Consider the following 22,600-nt stretch of genomic DNA (forward strand, 5'->3'; position numbering starts at 1 on the left):
CGCAGGTTGCCATACGCCCAGGTCCAATGATGTGGGAATATTGTGGGCATTATATGCCACCTCTGCCTCTTCACAACACACCCCCCACCTGCCACCATCAACAAAGAGGTCTTGCGCTCCCACTGGGACTGTTGGGGCCACCCTCCTCCAGTCCTCCCTGTCTGGCGTCACTCACCTTGGCCACTATAGTCGTTGGAGTTGGTGGCCCCAGGTGGAGGTGGGAGTGGGTAGGGGGACGGGCCAGGGCCCAGGGCTGCGATCATCTCCATGACATTGGGCATGATCATTTGGCTAGGACTCATTGTCTTGAACCGCTTAGAGGGGATGCCATCGGGGTCATCCTTAATGTGTAGGTCCGACTTGATGGGTACTGGCCGCCAGCTGCACGTGGGATCGATGGTGACCTCTTCAAATTCGGAGCTGTAGGAGCAAGAGGGCAGAGCTGAGGCTCCAGGGATCTGAGTTTTGAACCTAAGAGCTTCTAGCTCAGACAGACACTGAGGTGCCCTTGCCCAGGTCCCCTGCCCCAATTTTCCCCAGGTTCTGCCCATGACAGAAGTATGGAGGATTTTTATATTTTGTGAGAGATAGGGACACTGAGGCTAGGAAAAACAAGTGGCCAGGCACAAGGCAGCTGGCCCCAGGGTCTCCCACCCAGGAAGTGGATGCTGGGGGCACTGTCAGCTTCTTTCTCTGTCTGAGTTTGGTCCTTTCTAGAAAGTGCATTTGCCCCCAGTACAGAAGCTCCAGAGGTAAAGTCACAGAAAGGTGAGAGATGCAGGTAAATGGTTTTCCAGCCTTGCGGGTGTCTGGGATGTTCACTTGCTCCCCACATTTGATCCAGGCTGACACTCCCGCCACCCTGTCCCATGTGCCCCTGGCTGGGGAGGCCTACTTACTGTTGGATGGCATTCAGGATGCCCCACATGTACTGATCCACCTCCAGGCCCTCGAGCAGAGCAGTTTTACTGGAAAAGGAGAGAAAAGGGCTTGGCCATGGCTCCTGGACCCTAAGGGGTGGGGGCAGAGCTCATCCCACCCCACTGTATCAGTGGGTGTCCGCAGGTGGTTACCATTGTAGGCCCTGACAGGACAGGGCGGCATGGTGACAGCTTGACACAAAGGGATTGTGATTATGTATAGCTCCTGTCATCTGAGCCCCTCTGCCATATCTGGGTTCTCTGTTTTGCTGTTAGGGCAGGTGGAGGTGGCTGGACCCCAAAGGGCAGGGTTAGAGGGGGACAGGAGGAGCTCCGCTGGGGTGGGCGTCACTCACTTGCACACTGGACACCTCCAGGTCCCTCTCTCGCAATTCAGCTGCAGGTACGATTCCAGGTCAAAGCACTGAGGAGGCCGACAGACAGACAGATGCAATCAGGACTCTCGGAAACTGCTCTGATGAGAGTGCTAGTGCTCCTGAGACCCTTATGAAGACCTCCCACCAGAAAGGGAGAGACACGGTGGAGACCCAGGGCTGGCTGTTGGGTGGGCATACTTTTCTTGTCCCTGCATGCCTCTGCCCAGCCTTCCTCACACCACCCCTGTGCCTGCGTCTTCCAAGAAGCCTTCCTGGTTCCTCTGTGGCTGCCCCTCACTGATCATGCCTGAGACAGCCCCCCTCACCGAGGTGGGGACAACGTGGACTCAGGTCTTCCCATCAGCCTAGCCCAGGTACTGAGGACGCACACAGTCCAGTTCATCAGTGTGTCAAATAAAGTGACCAGATGTTCACCTTGCCTGCAACATTCTTCTGGAGGCAGTAAGGCAGCCCTCCTAGGAAGCCCTTGGGGACTGTGTGGGAGGATGTGGCTGAGCATGCTGCTGACCTGGCCCTGAAGCCTCTGCTCCCTCCTGCCCACCCTTCAGGCTCACACCCAGGCTCCCCTGGGAAGGCTTCTCACACCCTCTTCTGGGATTCTTTCCCTGAGCAGGCCCAGCTCCATGACTCTCGCCCACCCGGGGCTGCATGAATTTGCACCGTGCTCTGTTGTGGCCACCCAGATGGTGGCAGTCACTCATTCCACTCATTTCCTGAGCACGTGCTCAGTGCAGGCCCCTGGAACACAGCAGGAACCGGGCAGAGGCATCCCTGCTTCCAGGACCTGAACCAACCATGGCTGTGTGAGGGATTTCCAGCTGGTATCTGACACCTGCCAGGGTAGGATCTACCTAAACCAAGTTTTGTAGCCTCCTGGGCCCTAGCCCTGAACACGCAGAGATGCTCGAAGGATAAATGATGGCTGCAGTGAGGGAAATGAGCTGCTGGTCGCTACCGTGTCCTTCAGGGGGCAGACACAGGGTCCGCTCCCCTTCTGCCTACCCCTCGCCATCCCAGTCAGACTCCAGTGGCTCCTAAAGGTCAGCTCACCTGGACGTGCTTGCAATCGTGACCTCGAGCAGGCAGCTGGATGCGCCGGAATGTGATGGGGCACTTCAGAGACACTTTGATGGCTGTCTGCTCCACGCCGTCCTCCCCGTTGAGGGTTGTGTTTCCTGATGAGGCTGCCACGCTGCTGAAATTCCTCTTGACTGTGGGGTGGGAGGCACAGGAGGATGAGGAGGGCACTGCCCTGCTCCCATGCCCCCCTCAACTCCCTCCTGCAGCTGGAACACTTTGGTTCCCTAACCCCGCCTTTACACTGGGAGGTCCCGTGAATAGCTGTAGTGAAGGGGAGTTCGGCCTGCTGGGTGTCCCAGGCTGCACAGCACTCTGAATGGCCACCCCCACGTATGCCATGTGTGGAGTGCATGTGCACCTGGAGGTGACCACGTCAGTTCCCCAGGCTCTGCAGAACAAGCACTGCCTTCCCTAGGAAGGGGACTTTCTGCAAAACTTGCAGAAACCCCACCTGGCACTTCTCTACTGATTTTCTGGGTCAACGGAGCCCCCTCAGGCACTTCTGCACTTAATTCTGCAAGCGTGGAAATGAGACTGCACGCCTAACTGCCTGGAGTGATTCTAGGGAGCAGGAGGTAGTGAAGAAGCCTAATCGAAGGGGGGAACAGTGGTGCACCTCCCTGCATGGCGCCCCCTGGAATTGTCACGTAGGGTCTCCTTCAAAGGAACAGACTCTGAGCCAAGTCTTTTCATCTCGAGGGAGGCGTAAGCTGCTGGGGCTGGGAGGCCAGCCTTGAATCCACCCCATGCCTCCCTCCCAGTGGAGATTCTCCCTTCTCTAGTTCTTCCCAGCCTTCCAGGGGATCTCCTCCTCTAGGAAGCCTGCCTAGCCTGTCTACACTGTGATGTTTTGCATTAACCTGCCTCACATCCTATGATGTGAGCCAGGTGGGTCAGATTCCCACTGGGTTGTACAGTGCCCTGTTCATCTGATTGCCCCCGCGGCCCCAGGGGAGGGGCAGGAGTCAGGGCTAGGGTTGGTGCCAAGAAATACTCAGGGCCCCAGGGCGTCACACAAGGAGCCCAAGGTCCCAGATGGAGGGTGACCCTGGGAAGCTGGGGTCTGGCTCTCACACTCACTTTTGGTGATGCAGTGCTCTGCGGGCAGGAGGCGCTTCTTGAGGAGGCCTTGCAGCACGGAGCGCACAGATGGCCGGTGGACCAGCTGCAGCACAAAGAGGTGGGACTGCGAGGAAGAGTGGATGTTGAGTCCCTGTCCCATGGCCCCCATGGCCCTTTCCCGCTGCAGCTTCTGCAGTCCTAGGAAGGTCCCTAGGAGGCCATGCTGTCCACAGTAACACACTTCAGGAGCGGGTGCCCCAGAAACATAGGGGAGAAAAACTACAAAGACCAGATGTATCCTGGAACCTATGAGCCGAGAGCCCCAGGCTGGGGTCACTACCTGTAAGCAGCTGCTATGACACACTGAAACACCCCTGGGATGGGTTATGGGGCACTGGGATCAGGACTGGAGCCTACCTCACTTCCTAACCCTGCCCACCACTGCACCCCACTATGTATCCTTCACCCTTTCTGCCTGAGGATGGTGTCCCTGTATTTGCTCCTCCAGGAAGCCTTCCAGGACTGCACAGCCCAGCATGTCCCCACAGGCTCTTCACTCTGATAATATCCCCAGTCCTGTGACTCCTATCTTCAGGAGGCCTCAGAGCCCCAGTGCTTACAAGGGCAGGAGCAGAGCTTCTCCTTCTTCTCTACCCCCCAGAGAGGCTACCAGAACAAGGTAGGCAACCCACTTCCACACAAGCCCTGTGTGCCACGCTTGATCTCTGGGGGACGGGGGTGTGGTTCAGATGTGTCTGTAGAGCAGGGCTGTCAAACTCATTTTCTCTGGGGGCCACATCAGCCTTGTGGTTGCCTTCAAAGGTCTGAATGTAATTTAGGACTGCATAAATGTAACTTCTCCTTAACAGTTAAGCAAGAGCTTGGTGCTGCCGCTGGGTAGAAACAGGTGCCAGGCCAGATAAAACAAGGTGGAGGGCCTTGCATTTGCTACTTGTGCAGTAGAGCAATGAGTCACAGGTCAGAGGCGTGTGCACGCGCGCGCGCACACACACACACACACACACACGTGATGCTGCGACAGAACAGAGCTGAGCTCTGAGGGAGACACAGACTTCCACGGAACATGGGAGAAGGTGTCAGGAGGAAGGGCCAATAGGAGTAAATGGAGCTGAGAATGCAGACCAGATGGAGGCTGTGCTGTAAGGGGAAAGGCCAGACGCAGAGGCTTTGCAGGTTTTTATTCCACAGTCCTGGGGGGCCACTGAATGTTTCTGGAGTGTGTTTCTGAAAGACTGCTTCGGTGGCCGTGGGAATAGGGGGCAGAGACCCAAGGACAAGGCTGTAGAAGGGAGGCCAAGGCCTCGGGTTCCCTGCACTGTGCCCTCAACCTGCCCACACTCACACAGCAGCAGGCCGTGACGGTGATCTGGATGGTGTTGCGGCCCGGCTGGCACACGTGCTTCAGGTGCAGGGGCTTGTGGGAGGTCTTGTTGTCACCACGCTCGATGGTGAGGGGCGTGGCGTTCACGCTGACCTGCACCGAGGCTGGCCAGTTGGTGTTCATCTGCCGGTCCTCGTGGTGGTAGCACTTGAACTGCAGTTCCAGGTCAGATCTGGGGGCGAGGAAGGGAGGGGAGGGACAGGGCTCAGGTCGGCTCTGCCAGGCAGCTGCCGTGACCTCATGACACCTGGCCGGGCCACACATCCCTAACCCAACACAGTCCCATGAGTCTCTTAGGGCCCCATCCTTGGCCTCAGTTGCTCCCCTGGCCTCCCCAAGCTCTCTTCTCTTACCCTGGATATTCCCCCTGCCCCCACCTCCATTTAAAACCCATTCCAACAACCCAACTTTCCCCTATAACTCCCACATACTCATTCACTCCAGCCACCACCACAGCCCTGGCAATAATCTCCCCTGGCCTCCTGACTAATCGGCATGATGCCTGCTCCCCCAGGATAGGGACAGAGGGACAAAAAGACACTAATTTTACAAAACCACCTGAGAAGCTGATTTTGCCCATCCCCAAGGCTCCTACTGGGTGGGAGGAGCGCCCAGGCCAGGGCTGTGTCTGGTTCAGGCACCCCCTGAGTGGGCCTTGAAGACACAGCACTAAAGGAAGTCGCCGTGAAACCAGCAGTGACCACATATGCATGTAACCCAAGCAGGGCCAGTGTCCAGGGCCATGGATGCCTCTTCGCTGAGGGCACTCATGAGTGAGGAGGGATGGGTTAGCAAGGTCCACAGGGGTCTCTCTCTCTCTACCTCCCTGCCTGGGCAGCTGAGACCTCATGCTCTCAACACCCACCCCAGCTGCCTCAGGCCCTCACTACTGCCTGCTCGAGGGGGCCAGCTGTGTGTGCAGGTGCGTGTGTGCATGTGCCATCTCAGACACATCCTTGCTCTCAGAATGCTCACTGGGCAGCTGAGCAGCCCTGGTCACAGGCATGGCACATGGCACTTGAGTCCTGCCTAAGGAGGAAGGATCAAGGGTGGAGACACCATCAAGTTTTAGCATCCAAGAGACCCAGGCCCATGTCCCAGCTCTGTCCCTCGCTAGCTGTGAGAACTCCCCCAAGCTAATCAGCTCCTCTGGCCTCAGTTTCCTCATTGTTAACAAGCAAGCATTGCCCAGCAGGGGCCCACTGGCCGCTGTAGTCCAGCCTGTTCTGGTGCTGGAGTTGCAGCTCCCTTGGCGGCCAGTCCCCTGCAATCTGTAAGGCTAGTCAGTTCTGCCCAACCCAGGCCTCTTCCCACTCTAGTTCTTCTGTCCACATTCCTGCTCTGGCCACAACAAGCCATTCTCAGGTTCCTCTTGCCAGCTCAGGGCCTCTGCGCTGGAATAGTCCTGCTCAGCCTTTAGGCCTGAGATAGCCACCTTTTTCTCTGGGAAGTCATCCCTGACCACTCTCTTGGGACTGGGGTGAGTGACAGCTGCTTCCTGCCCTCAGGCCACTATGTGAAGGTTGCTTGTCTGTCTCTCTTGAGCTGCAAGTACCCCGTGACACCCCCTCGGCCTTGCACACAAAGGGCCCAGTCAATGTTGCTGTACACTGAGGATGGCAGGCAAATGTTGCCACCATGGGTCCTGGGATGTCACCACCAGGGCCTTCTCCATCCAGCTTAGGCCCGTGCCCCTGCCCTGCCACTTACCTCCACATCAGCGTCTGGTGGACTGTGGGCCGCAGGTGAAACACATGGTTGCTGACGGCCAGGTTGTGCTCAAGGCGGAAGGGCTCCAGCACCACGCCGTCCCGCACCGGGAACGTGAGCCGCAGCTCGTCATTGTGGGTGGCTGGGTGGGGGAGGAGCTGATGAGTCACGTGCCTCTGGCCACCATGGGCACACAGAAGCCGTGGGCTCTGGGGCCATGGGTAGGGCTCACTCACCCACTTGACATGCACCCTTGGCTGCATGCTCAGAGGAACATGCAGGTGTGGGTGCAAACAGGGCCACAGCAGCTGGGCTGTGTGCCCTAGTATGCACATCAGGGAGCCCATTGCTCCTCCCAGTCTACCCCACCCCATCCAGACCTTCCCTGTATCCCATGTCCCACTCATCCTGGCTCTGCATCCCTTCTTTCCCACAGGCTCCCTGCTTGTTCTTAAGCCTTTCTGCCCTTTCTACATGCCCAGCCCCAACAGGTAGGCAAACTTCCATGCCCCCTGGCCCCTGGCAGAACACAGGGAGGGAGAATGGGGCAATCACCTGGGGGTGGCGGCAGAGCACTCATATTTGGCTTGATGTCAGGCGGGAAAGGTGGTTTAACGTCTTGGCTGGGGGACAGGTATGGGGGGATGCTGCTCCCGGGGGTCATGGGGGGTGTGGGATTCCCTGGAACAGGTGAGTGGGGGTAGTTTGCCACAGGAACTGGCCTAGGAGGCTAGAGGGAAAGAGAAACAACACACAGGTTATGAGGTCACAGAGCCAGGGCTGTGGACACACACCCTACCCAACCTAGGGTCCTAGGGCTATGGCCTCTGCTTCCCTTAGGGAGGAGAGCACCCCAGGAAAACCACTCCCTCCCTCCTGGCTACACTCAGGCCTCTGTCCCCATGAGAAAACAGGTGGGCCTGAAAAGGACCTTCCTACCCTTCACTTAGGGGGTGCAGGGTCCCCTACCCCATTTGACAAATGGGAACCCAGGCTCAGGGTGATGGGGGATGTATCCCTGGGAGGAAAGAGCTGGGTCAAGCCCAGGATTCCTACTGCCTACATCATGACTCCAGGCCACACCCTCCATTTCTACTCCAGCCCACTGGGGTCTCCATGCAGAGTGAAGCCTGCAGCATCATGGGGCAGTTGGCTCCCCAGGAACCCTTCTCCCTTTCTTAGTCCCCACCTTGCTTTCTTCCAGGACTCACCAGGTCCATACATATCACTGACACACCCACCCAGAGCTACAGATTCTTTGTCCAGGAGTCTCTGCCCCACAGTAGGTGGCCCAAGAGGGCACCCCTGCCCATGGGCCCTGCTAACATCCAGAAGCTGAGGTAGGAATGGCACGTGGGTTATAGTTCCTCAGATGAAAACTGGGACATACCCTATTGACATTCCCTTGGCTGTAGTTACTGTAGCTGCTTCCCGAGAAGGTGTTATTTTGTCCATTAAACTGCTCTGGCTGTTAAAGCAAGATAAATAATGACGTGAATAGAAGGCAGAAAAGCCTGCTCTCTTTCCTGCAGTGAAAATCTGCTGGGAGTATAGGGGATGCTAAAGAGCCCCTCCACCCCCACGGTGCTGGGGGTGAGGAGCAGAGCAGGGATAGAGCAGGTCACCTCCTGGGGGCAGCGCTTCGCCTCTTTCTGTCCACGGTTATTAATTTAGCAACAGAGTTTACAAAAATAGAAACATCTAGTGTGCTGAAGTTATAGCAAAAATAGTAATGCCACATGGGAGGTGGTCATGTAAGCTGGCATAATTCCTTGGCAAATAAATGTAAAGTATTTCCAGAGTCCTCTTCACTCCTGAGAATGTACTTTACCATACTCCCAAAGAAGGAAAAAGCTATGTGCCTAAAGATACTCATCATAGTATTACTTCAAAAGTAAAAAATCGTAAAGAAATCCTATGTCCAACAGGCAGGGAAGGATGGAACACAGCAGTCACCCCAGAGGAAGGCTAGGCTAGGCAGCCACTGGATGGGAATCCGTGGAGCCGCTGTAGCAACGAGTAACATGCTTACAACCTCAGGTCAAGTGAAAGCAACAGATTCAGAAACTACAGCCACAGCAACAACAACTATGCAGCACATTGGCACCCACGTGCAGGTAGAGAAACAAGGTTTACAGCGAAATGTTAACAGATTCAGGGTGCTTTTTAAAAAAAAAAAAAAAAAAAACGTATTCCCTTCATTGTTATTATCTTGTGTGTTGCTATAAATGGTAAACAGAGAAAGAAAACCATCATCTGAGCCCCTGAGAATAGAAACCAAGAGAAGCCAGTCTAACATTTTGATCACTATCCATACAGATCTGGACACAGGGGAACACATCTGGAAATCTCTGCCTACTCCCTGGGTACTCAGGGAACACCCATGGCCCTGAAGCACAGTGGGGGTGGGGATGTGGGGTGTTGGGACTCACCTTGTAATACTGCCCCATGTTGACCGTGGGGGGTGGGTACTGCCCGGTGCTTGGCTGGCTGGGCATCCTTTGCCCGGGATAGTTGGGCGAGGTGAGCGGCCGTGGGGGGTTGGGAGTGGGGTACTGGCCTGGCTGTGTGGGGAACTGGCTGTTTGGTCCGTATTGCTGGTTTCCATAGTTGGGCTGTGGCATCAGAGAAAAAAGGGGGAAAAGCTCTCAGTGTCTCAGAGCTGAGCCACACACTGGAATGCCAGGACTGCCCCATCTCCTCTCCTTTCTCTCTGCTGTTTTCCACCCACAAAATGCCCTCCCCATCTGGAAAAGGGCAAGCTGATGATGCTTGGGGCCCCTTCTTGTCTGGACATCCATGGTCATTCATTCTGTCCACCTGGCTTAGAGCTGTCTTTCTTGAAGCACCACCCCACCTGAACTTCAGGGGTACTTTTCAAGCCTTTTGTTCACACCATTATTGGGGGTGGAGGGGGGGCCGGGCAGGGGCTTGATTCTAAAGTCCCCTTTGTGTTTCTCCGAGTGCTTGGCATGTGATGGGAACACAGATTAATAGGCTGCACCTCTAGAATGGTGACCCCCACCCCTGCATTCTGAGGCTGAGCCTGGAGGTCGCCAACCCAACCCCTGCCACTGTGCAGAACCCACTGACATTCAGTTCTGGGCCCTCTGGGCCCGGTCAGGAGAACCGGGCTGGTGAAGGGCTAAGAAAACTCTCGGGAGAGGCACTTGAGAGGGAAGAGGAGACAGCTCCAGGGAGTATTGGGGGGCAGAGTCACTATCCTCAAAGGTCTATAAGGTGGCACATGCCACTTCTGCTTGTGCTGGTCTCTGTCCTTCAGCTGCCTTCTCCATCTGTAAGATCAAGTGACTCTCAGGGCCATCTGCTGCCCAGATGCCCAGGCCAGGAGTCTGTGGTTTCTTCTTCCCTGTTTGTTGAAACTCCTTGTCTATTCATTGTCTTTCTTGCTCTTTGGCCTCAGAGGTCCAGGGGATGGATTTGTCCCAGTGTCTGGCACAAAATAGGCCCTCAGTAAATACTTGCTCAGTGAATGAAGGCCGGACCTGGGGATAGATGTCTGGGTCAGTGCTGAAGAACTTTGACTCAGTGTTGTGACATGGGGCTGCTGTGTGACAGTGAGGGTCCCATCACATCACTGGAGAAATAGAAATGGAGGCTGTGGCCTGCCCACCAAGCTACAGATGGGGATCCTGTAGGGGACCAGGTGACCTGACTCTAGCCCCTAGCCCGAGGGTCCAGCAATTGGAAGATTCTATGAGTATGCAAGGTGAAGCTAGTCTTCCCACACAGGGTGAGGCTGTGCAGGCTGTGGCCGCTGGTGTGACAGCCAGGGTCAGGTACTTTGTACTGGGTAGCATCAGTGTTCTAGGAGGAGGGTGATTTCATAAAAATAATCGAGAGCCTTTGGTGTGCCCTGCTGCGGCAGGCAGCAGCCATGGAGCTGGGCACTGATGCAGGCACTGGGCTGACATCAGGCCAATGACTGGGAATCCCACTGCCTTTCCTATGAACACCTCTGTGGGTGCCAGCAGCCCTGCTGGTGGGGCTACAGGTATGTCTGCAGCCCAGACAGCAAGGATGACGGCAGTCTGGGCACAGGGAAGGCTGCGAGGGCTCGGCACAGAGTGGGGCTGACCGCTCGAGGTCCCCCAGGAACGGCCAGGATCTCGGGAGCCCATTTCCTCCTCTGGCCCCTCCCTGAACTGGTGTCAACCTGAAGGCGCATCAGGGCTTGACCTAGGTTCCTGAGTGTTTTGGAGATCCCTGGCCTCTCCCCTCAAGGACTCAGGACACCTCCACCAGTGGCTAAGCTACCTGCTAGCCTGAGCTAAGATGAATGCTGAGGGGAACCCCACAGACCTTCAAGTGACATAGGGTCTTTGGGCTTTCTTTTTTAATTTTATTTTTAAAAAATTTTTATTAATTGATTTTAGAAGGAGAGAGAGAGGGAGGAAAGAAAGAAAGAGAAACACTGATTTGTTGTTCCACTTATTCATGCATTCACTGGTTGATTCTCATATGTGCCATGACCAGGGATGGAACCTGCAACTGGTGTATAGGGATGACACTCTAACACTGACTCACACGGCCAGAGCAAGGTCTGTGGCCTTTGAACCCACTGTCAGCCCAAGCTGAAGGCCGCAGTTCTGAGACAAGGAGGGTGAAACGGATCTGAGAATGGGTACACAAGCAGAGCACTAGGGGAAAGGCTCAGGAAGGGACTTTGTTTGGGGGAGGAATTGAGGCAGGCTTCCTGAGGGAAGCCTGGCCTGGCTTCTGGGGCCCCAGGCCAGGATTCTGGGACCCCTGTGGCTTCTCCAGCTGACCCAGACAGGCTACGTACTACCAACTCGTTTTCTGAGTGCTCATGGAAGGCCCTGTGAGATGCCCCTCCAGAAGGTCATCCTTCTCTGACCTTACACGGAGCTCTGTATACTCCCCAGTGCCTTATTTCATTCCTGCTTAGACCTTATCTTTCCTGCTAAAGTCTTGTTTCTTGGAAGGCAGGAGGTGTGGATTTTACTTCCCCAATCTTCACAGATACCTTGGTTGAGCTGCGCAGCCTGAGAGGCAACATTCCTCCCTATAGAGCAGCTGACTACTGACACGCTGATTACCTTCCAATCACTTCTCAGATGTGCCTTTAGATATTTACAGGACTTTGTCTCATCTCTCACTTTTGCAGGGCAGTGGGGAAGCCCTCGTGTGGGTGTGCGGACTGTGGCCCTGTGGAAGGATGGTTCCTTACCGAAGTGACCCAGCTAGTGCCTGAACCCAGACAAAAGCAAACACTAACAGAGGCTACTGCTTGCTAAGGGCCCACTCTCGCAGCTGAGGCCAAAGCACTTCATATGTGTCTCCTCACTCAAGTCCCCCCCAACAGCCCTAGGAGGTAGGCCAGAGTGCCACCACCTTTTCCAAAGGAAAAAGCTGAACCTCAGAGAGGTGATATGACTTGCTCAAGGTCCTCCAGCTAGAAAATGGCAGAGCCAGTCTTAGACCCAGGAGCACCTGACTCTTCAGGCTCTACCTTTTGGCCCAGGTTTTCCAAAGGTCAGTCTGTGACCTTTCCAAGGTACTTCCCATAACCCTTGTTTCTTAGAGTCCCAGGATCCTTCCCGCTGTCACTCTGCTACCCACTTGCCTGTTGTCACACTCACCTCTCCTGGGTATGGCCTCTTTATGCTCTGAATAGGAAGGGACTGGGGCCGGGGGCCCGGGTAGGTCTGTTGGGGCATCCGCTGCCCATGTGTGCCAAAGGGGCTGATGCCAGGCGGCCGGGGCTGGTTCATGCCCATGGGAGGGCCGCTCATCCCCGATGGTGTCATGCCAGCCGCCATGCTTGCAGGGTTCATGCTGCCCCCCATGGAGGCAGGCCCCCGCGGCCCGGGCTGGTTCATGAATTGGCTGTTATACGCCTGGGTGGGACCCATCTGGAAAGAGGAACAGACCTTCAACGGGAGAAGAAGAAAAAAAAAGAATAAAATGCCACATGCATTGAAAGTGCAGGGAGGGAAGGGTAGGGAAGTGGGGGGCTTGGGGTGGGGGGCACTTTCCTGTGTGGTTGCCACTGGTGACCAGGCCTCTAGGAGCAGCCAGTCTCCTGGGCTCCTGCTGCCCTCTGCAGGCCGCACAGGAAAGATGCAGCCCAAGGAGTGTTAAGGGGTGGGGCATGGTCACTCCAATGCACAGGCAGCATCTCGGGGAGGCAGGCAGGGAATGGGTCAGAGGGTGCAGGGGTGGGGAGGACATGGGAGGATGGAGAAGGATGAGCATGGAAGCAGGAGCTCCTTTCCTGGAGGCCCTGGCCCACCCTTGGTCATTGGCCAATGGAGACACACCCTCCATCCAAAGTCCGAGGTGGCCCCAGTTCCCACTTCTGCCCACCAGCCCTGCTGTCCCCACCCTGCAGTCCCCACCTCCATGCCTGGGGCTGTCTCCTCCTCAAACCCCATCCAGTCCTCCTGAAGGTCAGGAGGGGCAGAGCTAGGACCTGGGCAGAACTCACAGACAGGCTGACTAGCAGAACATTGGCCTTCAGAGGCCACCCAGGGGATGGGCTGGGGACAAGGCTATTTTGCACACTGAGACCCTCTTCTCTGCATAGGAGCCCAGAGAGCAACATGGAACCTCTTTGCCCGTATGCAGACACACATGAGCCTCCGACCCACGCAGAACAAACCCAAGCACCCAAATCCCCCCATGCGCAATACCCAACCACAAGCACACCCACATCTAACACAAACCCTCCATGTGCTTCCAAGAAAGCCCAAATACACCCTGACACAATCAGCTCCCTCAGCATACATAGCTCCACAGGCACCAACACCCCAACTCTGATTCCCAGGACTGGGGCTGCCTGCCAGGCTGGCTGTGTGAGGCTGGACCAGGACTGGAGGGGTCCTTACCGGTCCATATTGGTTTATATCCTTATTCTGTGTCTCCTGCAAGGCTGCCACAGTGGCAGTGGCTGTGGCCGTGGCTGTGGCTGCCGCTGCTGCCACTGCAGCTGCTGCAGCAGCAGCTGCTGGCTGACTGAAGTCAGCTGGTGGCCTGGTGTGCGGAGGGATGCCCATGCTTGTGGGGGCATTAGGACCCCCAGGGTAACTGTGAGGGAGAGAAGAGAAAAGTTAGATATAGCCTGGGCTGGGAGGGAGAGGATGGGGCAGTTCTAGGACCCCCTGCCCTTTGCTCACAGATGGGGGTGGTGTCTAGACTCAGAGCCCAGAGGGGACAAGGGCCTCCTGCAGGCAGGTAGCCATTCATGCCACTTGGCGATCATGAAGCTGCTGTGTTCTTAGAGCCCTGGCTGGGTGCTGGCTGGCGCTCACTCTCATGTGCTTTATATCATTGCGCCTTGGCCGCCCTGTTCAGTCTATTTTCTGGAGGAGGACTTGGAATCTCAGAGCTGGATGGCAGGCTGGGGGTGCAGCTTCAGGTGTGGATGCCACCTGGGTTTCACCACCTACTTCACTGACACCCAGCAGGACTGTGGTCAGTCAGCTCTGGGAGCTGAGATGGGGTGAGGCCAAGGAGGTGGTCTTGGATAGAGCAGGGCAGCAAGAAGAGGAATGGGGCGCCTCTGCCCACCTGGGGTTCCTTGCCTTTCCTTCCTTCCTCTTGAGCTGGGGGATTTTCAGCCTCAGCACAGCTCAGGCTCTATAACCAGCAAGACAGGGCTCATCTGCCTGTATCCCATCTATTGGTGCTCTTGAACTCCCCTGAGCCAGCTCTTTCAGCGTCTTACAACTTACAAAGTTATGAGAATAATTCAAGAATTATTTTGAGGAATGCGATCCTTCTATCCCCATGGGCCCGATGCTGTCACAATGTCACCCAGCTGCTGCAGTGTGAGGGAGCAGTGGCCCCAAGAGTGGGGGATGGCTGTCCCTTCAACTGATGGGACAGCTGAGGATGACAAAAGCACCAATGCTCGCCCACACTTTGCAGGCCAGGAAGCATGGCGCTGGGATTTAAATCAGACTCTTTTCCTGGAGGGAGGGGAATGGCAGGGCTGTCCACCGATTCTGAAGGATGTTGCCCTGACCAGCCCTGCTCACCTCGCCCCGAAGCCCCCGCTGCCGGGGTAGTTGGGCCGGCCGTACATGCCCTGCTGGATGTAGGGCTGTGCGGGACCGGCCTTGGCTGAGAACTGCTGCTGCTGCCCAGCAAACTGGGGGGAGTTGAGGCCGGGGTTGCTGGTGGTCATGCCCGATGCCATGGGGTTGCCGCCTGGATTCATGGGGTTGTTGGCATTGGCCATAGGGTTCCCGAGGACCTGAGGACAGAAAAGGTGGTTGTCACCCAAGTGGGTAACCCCAGGTGAAATGGAGAGGAAAAGGAGAAAGGGGGAACATGGAGAAAATGAAGCACAGGTTGGGCAACAGAAGAAAAGTGGAGAACAAAGGGGCACATTTATTGTTCCCAGAGTGCACAAATGATTAGAGGGCATAACCCAGCCCCGAAGCAGGCAGCATGGAAGAGGAGAACCTCAGCCAGAGTGGCTGGGCCTGCACCAGGTGGCTGGTGGAAAACCACTGGACGTCTAGGCCATCCCACCTTGCAAAGGGGCCTGGATACCCAGAGGGTTGGCCGTTCGAGGCCCTGAGTAGCTACTCTGTGAGGCCAAAGAGAAGCCCAACTTGCCAGCAATGGAGGGCAGCAACCAGCCCTGAGCCTGTCTCATGGCCCTGGTGGAGAGAGGAGGAGGAGGAGGAGGAGGGGGAGGAGGCAGACAGAGAGGAAGGAGTGGAGCAAAGAAGAAGGCACGAGAAAGTGGGAGGCAGGGTTGACTAGGGATGTGTCACATGTTTAGCTTAACATTTTGCTGAAATGTAACCCAGGTCATCCAGGTTCAAAGACCGCAGACACTGGAGCCCTGAGTCATTAACACTCAGGAAGCTCTTCCGTTTATTCAAACGAAGTAAACATGGGTTAGGGAAGAAGCCCTTGCTGTGTCTGTGAGATGAAAGCTATTCCCCCAGAAAGGCCCTAGGATGGGGCAGTGCCCAGGGGCCAGCTGCTGCCCTCCAAGGCAGGTGTGGGCTACTCCTGGGTGAAGGTGTGTCCACAGCTTCACCCAGGAGCTGGGTATGCCCTCAACGCTGGTCTTTCCAGCTGGGCAGAGCCTGGGACAACAAGGAGGACTACTGGCATGGCGAGGTGACCCGAGGGCCCCTGAGCTTGAGGAACGGTCCCACCTGGAGGGTCTATGGCTGGGGGCAGGACAGGCTCTTACCTGGCTCTGGGATGTGTTGGTTACTCCCCAAACTGTGGTGACCACGGAGAGGGAGCCGGGAGGCTGGTTGGTATTCTGCTGCCACGGGACAGGGTCATAGGGGAATGACCCATCACTGCAAAGGAAGGCACAGGGGGTGGTCCTCAGGGGCTACAGACACTGACTCGGGCAGAGGAGTGCCCCATCACCCCACCATGCTCTGCGGCTCTCAGCCAAGCCCAGGCAGTTCTGTACACCCAGGGCCTGGTGTCTGCTGCAGCGTAGATGCACCTTGAATGATGACAGACTATGCAAGGGCGACCACCTCTCCTCCCTACCCCTGTCACTGAAGAGGTACCATCTCCATGGCTGTCTGTGTCACCTTAGCCTAAAGTCCACAGGCCACACTACAGAGGAGGAAGAAGAGAGACCCGCCAGCACAATCTAAGCTCCTCCTTCAGCCACACTCTGCTTCTCAGTGGCTCTCTAGAAAGAGCTCTTCCCCCACACCAGCTTCCCCTCGGAACTTCCCGGTCCCTTCTCAGAAAACGCTGGAAGGCCCCCAGTCTGAGTGCTGGCTCTTCCCTCTTCCTCTGTCACGGTGTTGGCTGCCCAGCCCAGCTGATTTAGTCTTTGGAAGGAGCTTTCTTCTGTCACTCTTTCTTCCCAACTCCAGTTCACAGGTACAGACTTACCTGCTCCCACCCCAGTTTCTTGTGTACACCCCTGCCAAGCTAAGCTCCCTCAAGCACCTAAGACACTGGGCACAATCAGAGATTTTCAGTTGCTCCGGTGTTACAAGGCAAAGTCCCAACTGACACTGCAGAATGATTTACCCTGATCCCAGCCCACCCTGCTTCCCACCTTGGCTCCCACCTCTCCCAGAGCACCCCCAGCTGTGTTCCCCCATATTCCCAGGCACCTCACTAGGCCCAGCAGTACCCACCTGGATTGGTGACATCTCTTGAGAACCCCCAAACATCAGAAGCCAGGATTTAACTTTAGGTCCTGCCCTACACACAGTAGGAGTAAATGCTCCATAATGGCTTCCTGGTGGTTGCCATGGTGCAGGTGGAGAGTCACCCAGGGGAGAGGACCAAGCTACAGCTCCAGAGAGAGGGGCTGGTGGGGTCTTAGTTCCTGGGAGTGCCAGGTGGGGGCTGCCTTGTCCCTCAGCCAGTTCTGCACTGAGCATCCGGCATCTTGTACTGACAGAAAATCCCAGACACGGCCCCAGAGAGGACAAAACAGCAGAGTACACACACATGTGGTCCCCCCTCGGCCCATGGCATCCTGATGGGGGTGAAGTCTGCCAGGCAGCACTGCTGGGCACTTGGGGGAGGGGTGTCTCTGGAAGAAGAGGTTGGTGTGGCAGAAGAGCATCTCATGCCTCTGTCTGGTTTGTGCCTTCATTACAATAAGTCAGCAGAAGGCAGAGACCGTCACTCACGCCAGTCTAGCAGCCAGGCCAGATCCTAGAGGCCGGGAGTACTGGGAGTGGAAGTGCTGGGAGCCAGCCCAGAAGTCAGCACTTCCAGGAGGGAGGCCTGACCTGACACCACAGGCACGGAGGATGCTGGGGGCCTGGGTCTTGCATCTGCTTCTTCCCAGGTGGAGCCCTTGGCAGTGTGGGTAGAGTCAGGTGGGTACCTTGCAGAGGTGGTCAGACTGGAGGGTAGGACTGTGTCACTGTGTGCCCGTGCTTGCTCTTGCCTTGTCTGGATTCCCTCGCTGCCTGGCCAGTCCCTGGCTTCCTTCTCCTGTCTGCTCCACAGTGACCTCACTGGAGGGGCCTGCCCTATCCTCCTGGTATAAAAGCAACCCCACTCCATTTACTTTTCCTCTTACCCTGGAGTTTTTTGGTGTCCTGGATACAAGTCCTGGTCCTAATTGCATTCAGTCTCCTCATCTGTAAAAATGTGTGTAAAAATGGCCCCTTCTCCCCCATCTCCACCCACTCAGTATTTCAAGATGCTGGTCATGAAACATGAGCAGGTCATGACATCAAACTGGCATAAGGGGGAAAAAGAGGGAATAAAACAGGGCAATCAAGCGAGATCACTTAGTAAGGATGAATATTATCCTTGAACTTATGTCTTGATTTTATCTACAAGTATACGTGCGCCCTGGGTCACAGTATAATATGTGTATTTATTCTGGGTCAAGTAGGTCTGAACAACATAGGCCTTGGCAGCCTACGCCTGATGTGACTCAAGGAGGGGAATGCGGACCAAAAGGCTTTCTGAACTGGAAAGTGACCAAGACTTTGGCATTACTCATGACTTCTGGGGGAAAACAGCGAGGATTGGGGTAGGGGAGCTATTCTCAGGGAATCCAAATGCATAGAGCACAAGCCCTAGTCTGTCTTCTCTCCCCAGAATTCCTGTCCCCCAAGCTCCCACATCAGCCCTGCAGGCTGATGTCTGCTTCTGACACCCAGCAGGTTCTGGAAGTAAAGCCCCTGGGAGTCCCCAGAGCTCAGTAGGGCCCCTTCTGAGTCCCTGAGGGCCAGCAGCTGCTGTCTTACCACCTCCGGTGGGGAGGCCCCAGCTCACCAGGATACTTCACAGGCCCACAAACAAGCTCCAACTGCCTGCAACTCCGTGGGTGGGCCCTGTGGGCGGAAACCTGCTCCTTCCTGTTTCATCCCCCTCTACCCCAGACTTGGTGAGAAGCAAACTTAACTCATGTTCCCAAACTGGGCATTCTGCTGTCTGGCTGGTAGGCTCACCCCACAGCCCAGGCACACACCAGTGTGTAAGCACGTGTATGGTGGACGTTTGTGTGCACACAGTGAGCCCTGCTGGCATGCTGCTGTGCACCCCCAGGGGATGAGACAGGCACACGTACATAGGGGTGGTCTCAGGGACTTGCTCGCCTCCACTCGCACCTGCTGTAGAAGCAGAAGTGGCAGCCACACCAACAGGGCTGTGACTCATCTCCTGGGGAGACAGCTCCTGCTGTCACAGTGAAGGCTCTCGCCCCCACAAGCACGGCAGTCAGCCCTGCCAACACTATTGCCCAGACGCAGACACCACCACCAGGGGCCTGCCGGCTCCTGGTGCCTAAGGATCAGGATAAGCCAGGCTTCTGGGCCCTGCCAGGATGGGAGGGGGCCCACTGTGATGAAAAGAAAGCCTAGGGATGTCTTTGTGTATGTGTGTGGGGGGTGTCCTGAGGCCCCTTCCCCCCTCTGGCAAGTACTATTTAACCAGCAGACATGCTCAGCCCAGGCCAGAGGTCCCTGGCATTACAGAGCTGCCCACTGGGAACTGCTTCCCTACTCTTGTCCACACCTGGCTGCAGTTCAGAATGAGGCCAAAGCCCCTGGGATCTGAGAATCCCACTCATTAATCCTGCCCAGCTCTCTCTGTACATCCTCTTCAGCATGACCTGGCCTCAGGCCACTGGCTGTCCCAGGCCCAATCCTGTCCAGCCAGAACTGCCTCAAGAATCCTGTTTCACCTATAGAGGCACCTGTGCCAGAAGCTGCTTGGAATCTTAGTGATGGTCTCCTGCCAGGTGCCTTCTGACACAGGGGGTGGCTAGCTGCTTTTCTACCTCTGTGCCTCTTCTCAGCTTGGGATGCTACATCCCCATCCCTGAAAAACACTACGCATCCTTTTGAGGATCCTCCTCAGAAGGCCACTTTCTCCAGGAAGCCCTTGCCATGTCCAATGGCCTGAAGTTCGCTTGCTCCTCATGTTTTTGGTGTCCAAACAAGCCCTCCTGCCTCCTTCCTCTTGCCCAGGAGCCCTGAGTTCTCAGGCTCCCTGTGCCTGGCAAGATGCCCTCACACACCTACAGGTTTCAAGAGCCTTTGTTAATCCAAGTGCCAGAGAGAAACAGCATCTACCTGTGCTCATCTCCAGAGGGCTGTCTGAGAGTGAGAGAACATGTCCACACAGTAAGTCTGATTGCTGGCCATCTCCAGTGTGCTTGTGACCACAGGGGAACCTGCACCCAAGGAGTGGGAGGTCCTGACCTCCAAAAAGAGGGAGGGAGGGAAGCAGACAAAGCCACTATCCACTCTCTCTGTGCCTCAGTGTCATCTGTTAAATGGGGATGACAGATGACAAGGGCCCCTCTCAGAGGTTCTCATGAGGATCCAGTGAGCTCATATGTGTAAGGCAAAATGACCATGTCCAGCACACCTTGGCCACCCTGGAACTGTTGGCTGCTGTTACTGTGGCTCTCGTTATGATTTATTGAGTGGAATCTCAACGAAAAGAACAATGTCAAGTGACTTTCACTTAAGAACTCATTTAATCCCTTTAAGTGGGCTCAACAGAAGCATTTCTCCAGAGCTGAGGCTTCCCGGATCCCGAAGCTAACAAAGGGCCAGGTCACCAGTGGGCCTGCCCACGTCCCACCATCTCAGGGAGCTTAGGATGCAGCAGGGAGAGCTGCCCTATACAAATATGGCCACAATGCAAGGGAGCCACGCAGCATGAAGGGCCAAAGGATATACAAAGTTTGGCCTCAAAGTCTGGCTGCAGAGAAAACCTAAATAGTGTCCCAGGGAAAAAACACTTTACACATCAAATCACTAGATTTGGCCTGAACTCAGTGTATTGGAAAATATCCAGGGACTCTGACTTAACATTTTTTACAGTGATATTCAAATGGAAAGATAGTGCTTATCTATCTGGGGTCTGAACTTAGAGTCTTTGGGGAGTCTTGGCTGTGCTATTGGTGATTTCTGTGATCTGGGACGTGTTACTTTAAGTCAGTCTCAACTTTCTCATCTGTAAAGTAGGACTAACCCTCTCCTAGAATGAAACATATAAACACAGGTAAAGTTAAACACAGTGCCTGGCAGATGGCCCCTGTTTAATTGTACTTACACTTTTCTCTCTATTTCTCCAGCCTCAATGCCATGTAAATACTGATATTTACTTGATGTTACAATGAAGTTGCTTAGAAGTTTTGCGAATGTGCTATCAATGGGGGGGGGGGGGTTATTATCACTCCTAATTGTTGAACATATCTTTCAAGCCTCTGAGGCTTTCCTCAGTGTTCCTTTGTCTTCCTTTTGTATCTAGTGAACTCCTATCTATATGTCAAAGCCCAGCCTGGATACTCCCTTTTGTGACTCTCCTAAACAGAACCAGGAAATTTTCCTCAGTTCCCTCAGCACTTTAAGAGCTCTTCACACTGCAGTCAGAGTAGATGGTTTACATGTCTGTTTGCCAGCTCCATGGGCAGTGACCAGTGTTTGCTAAATGTGGGAAAATGAGTCAAGCCCAGGGAGAGGGAAGGATGACTCCTGGTTCCTGGGTACCTCCCGTGGTAGTGTCTCCAGACATTTAAGGAAGACAGAGGAGGAGGGCTGAGTCATTTCTCCCCTTGCACTTCTAACAGCCATTTTATTTGGAAGAAATAACGAATTCCGACTGAGGGCATTGTCAGACCCTAATGAATTTCCCTGATCCAGCTATACTGGTCCCATCTCTGTGCAAGGCTGTAGTGTTACCACTAATGAAACACAAGGCAGTGAGGAGCCGAAGCTCCCACCATCTTTAATTTAGGGGGACCATTAACAGCGCTCTCCATCATTACGATTACTGGGGCCTGTTTCCTCTCCTCCCTGCGGTGAAACTTAACGGAGGAACTTGTGCAGCTAACTGCATATTAGAGGGCTCTAAATTTTTTCAATAGGAAGGAGGAAAGGAAAAGATCCTTGCATCCTGGCAATCTGGAACTGATGGACAGGATTTATGGGTCCTTCAACAGCCTTGACCCTCATTGTTTTTTTGTTTTAAATTTTCTGGGGGCAAGAAGAAGAGTTGATTACAAACTGAGCTTTCAGTATAGCTGTGCAAAGAGCTAAACATGAAAGTGGTGTGATGTACCAAGGAGAAAAGATGGGGGTTCAGTTATGACCAACCCCTTCTTTGTTAGCTTACCACGGATGACCACATGAGAGTCAGATGTCACCAGGCTGAGGTTAGGAGATCAATGACTAGTCCATCGGGCTTCCTGTGTGCTAGGCCTGGGGACAAGCATGTATGTCCCGTACTGCTCTTTTCCCACTTCTACAGATGAGGAAACTGAGGCACAGAGAGGTTATGGAACTGCTCCAAAGTTACCCAGCTAGAAGATGGCAGAGCTGAAACTTGATGCCTGCAACCTGGCTCTAGAGCCTGTGCCCCAACCTGCTGCAGCAAGGAGCACCCGTGCCCTGCCCAGGAGCCTGTCCTGTGGGGGTTGCACACCCCTCACCTGGAAGAGGAAGGGCGGCACTGTCAGCCTCAGAGCCTTCCCCAGAAATTTCAAGCTTTGATTGTAATCAAATTAAGAGTGTAAACAAGATTTATTAGGCTTTTAATTACCTTTGCAGCACCGATTTGCATACGGACAATGTGCTAATAGTAAGTGGCTTTTTTAACCACTCATTAAAAGTCTGGGAGTGAAAGTCAGAAATATTTGTTGGTGTCAAGTCTGAGCCAGGGCAGGGACTGCGAAGGGGTCTGGAAGGCCTGAGCTGCTCCTGCCCTGGTCTGGCCTCTCCAGGCTCCCTTTCTCCTGTGCAAGGCTGTGCATCTCCGTGGTGGATGTCGGCGTCCACCTACAGCTTCGTGGCCAGGGCCAAACAGGGAGCGAGTCCAAACTGCTCCACAAACCCTAAAGCTCTACCCAAGCACATGGGTACTCAGGATTCATCCTGACTACCATCACCCTCAGGGACACATTGGGGCTGCAGTGGCCTGGCCCTTTTCTGACACCTCCTCATGGTGCTGAGTACCACCTTGTGCTCAGTGGCTCGAGGGGTCCTAGGCCTTGCCTGGAGACATAGGCCCCAACTCACAGCCTGGGGTTGTGGCGCTGACCTCCATGATCTCCA

General features: G+C 55.0%; 1 protein-coding gene across 6 annotated transcripts in view; it reads right to left on the minus strand.

The window, feature by feature from the left end:
• Nucleotides 1–22,600, minus strand: part of ZMIZ1 (zinc finger MIZ-type containing 1) — a 225,645-nt gene that overhangs the window by 10,157 nt on the left and 192,888 nt on the right. For 4 of the 6 annotated variants that reach the window (XM_036026757.1, XM_036026759.1, XM_028513300.2 and 1 more), the window contains 14 exons: nt 15,775–15,889; nt 14,597–14,814; nt 13,445–13,643; nt 12,197–12,487; nt 9,005–9,187; nt 7,963–8,040; nt 7,128–7,302; nt 6,573–6,714; nt 4,824–5,034; nt 3,479–3,584; nt 2,369–2,529; nt 1,277–1,344; nt 900–968; nt 176–420 (listed from right to left, as the gene is read on the minus strand). In XM_036026757.1, coding sequence (XP_035882650.1) covers nt 176–420; nt 900–968; nt 1,277–1,344; nt 2,369–2,529; nt 3,479–3,584; nt 4,824–5,034; nt 6,573–6,714; nt 7,128–7,302; nt 7,963–8,040; nt 9,005–9,187; nt 12,197–12,487; nt 13,445–13,643; nt 14,597–14,814; nt 15,775–15,889 — 2,261 coding nt within the window. The remainder of the gene's footprint in view (nt 1–175; nt 421–899; nt 969–1,276; nt 1,345–2,368; nt 2,530–3,478; nt 3,585–4,823; nt 5,035–6,572; nt 6,715–7,127; nt 7,303–7,962; nt 8,041–9,004; nt 9,188–12,196; nt 12,488–13,444; nt 13,644–14,596; nt 14,815–15,774; nt 15,890–22,600) is intronic. The other 2 variants (XM_028513299.2, XM_036026758.1) reach the window with 2 other exon arrangements.

Source organism: Phyllostomus discolor, chromosome 5 (genome assembly GCF_004126475.2).
Source record: "Phyllostomus discolor isolate MPI-MPIP mPhyDis1 chromosome 5, mPhyDis1.pri.v3, whole genome shotgun sequence".
In the NCBI taxonomy this organism is placed as follows: Eukaryota; Metazoa; Chordata; class Mammalia; order Chiroptera; family Phyllostomidae; genus Phyllostomus; species Phyllostomus discolor.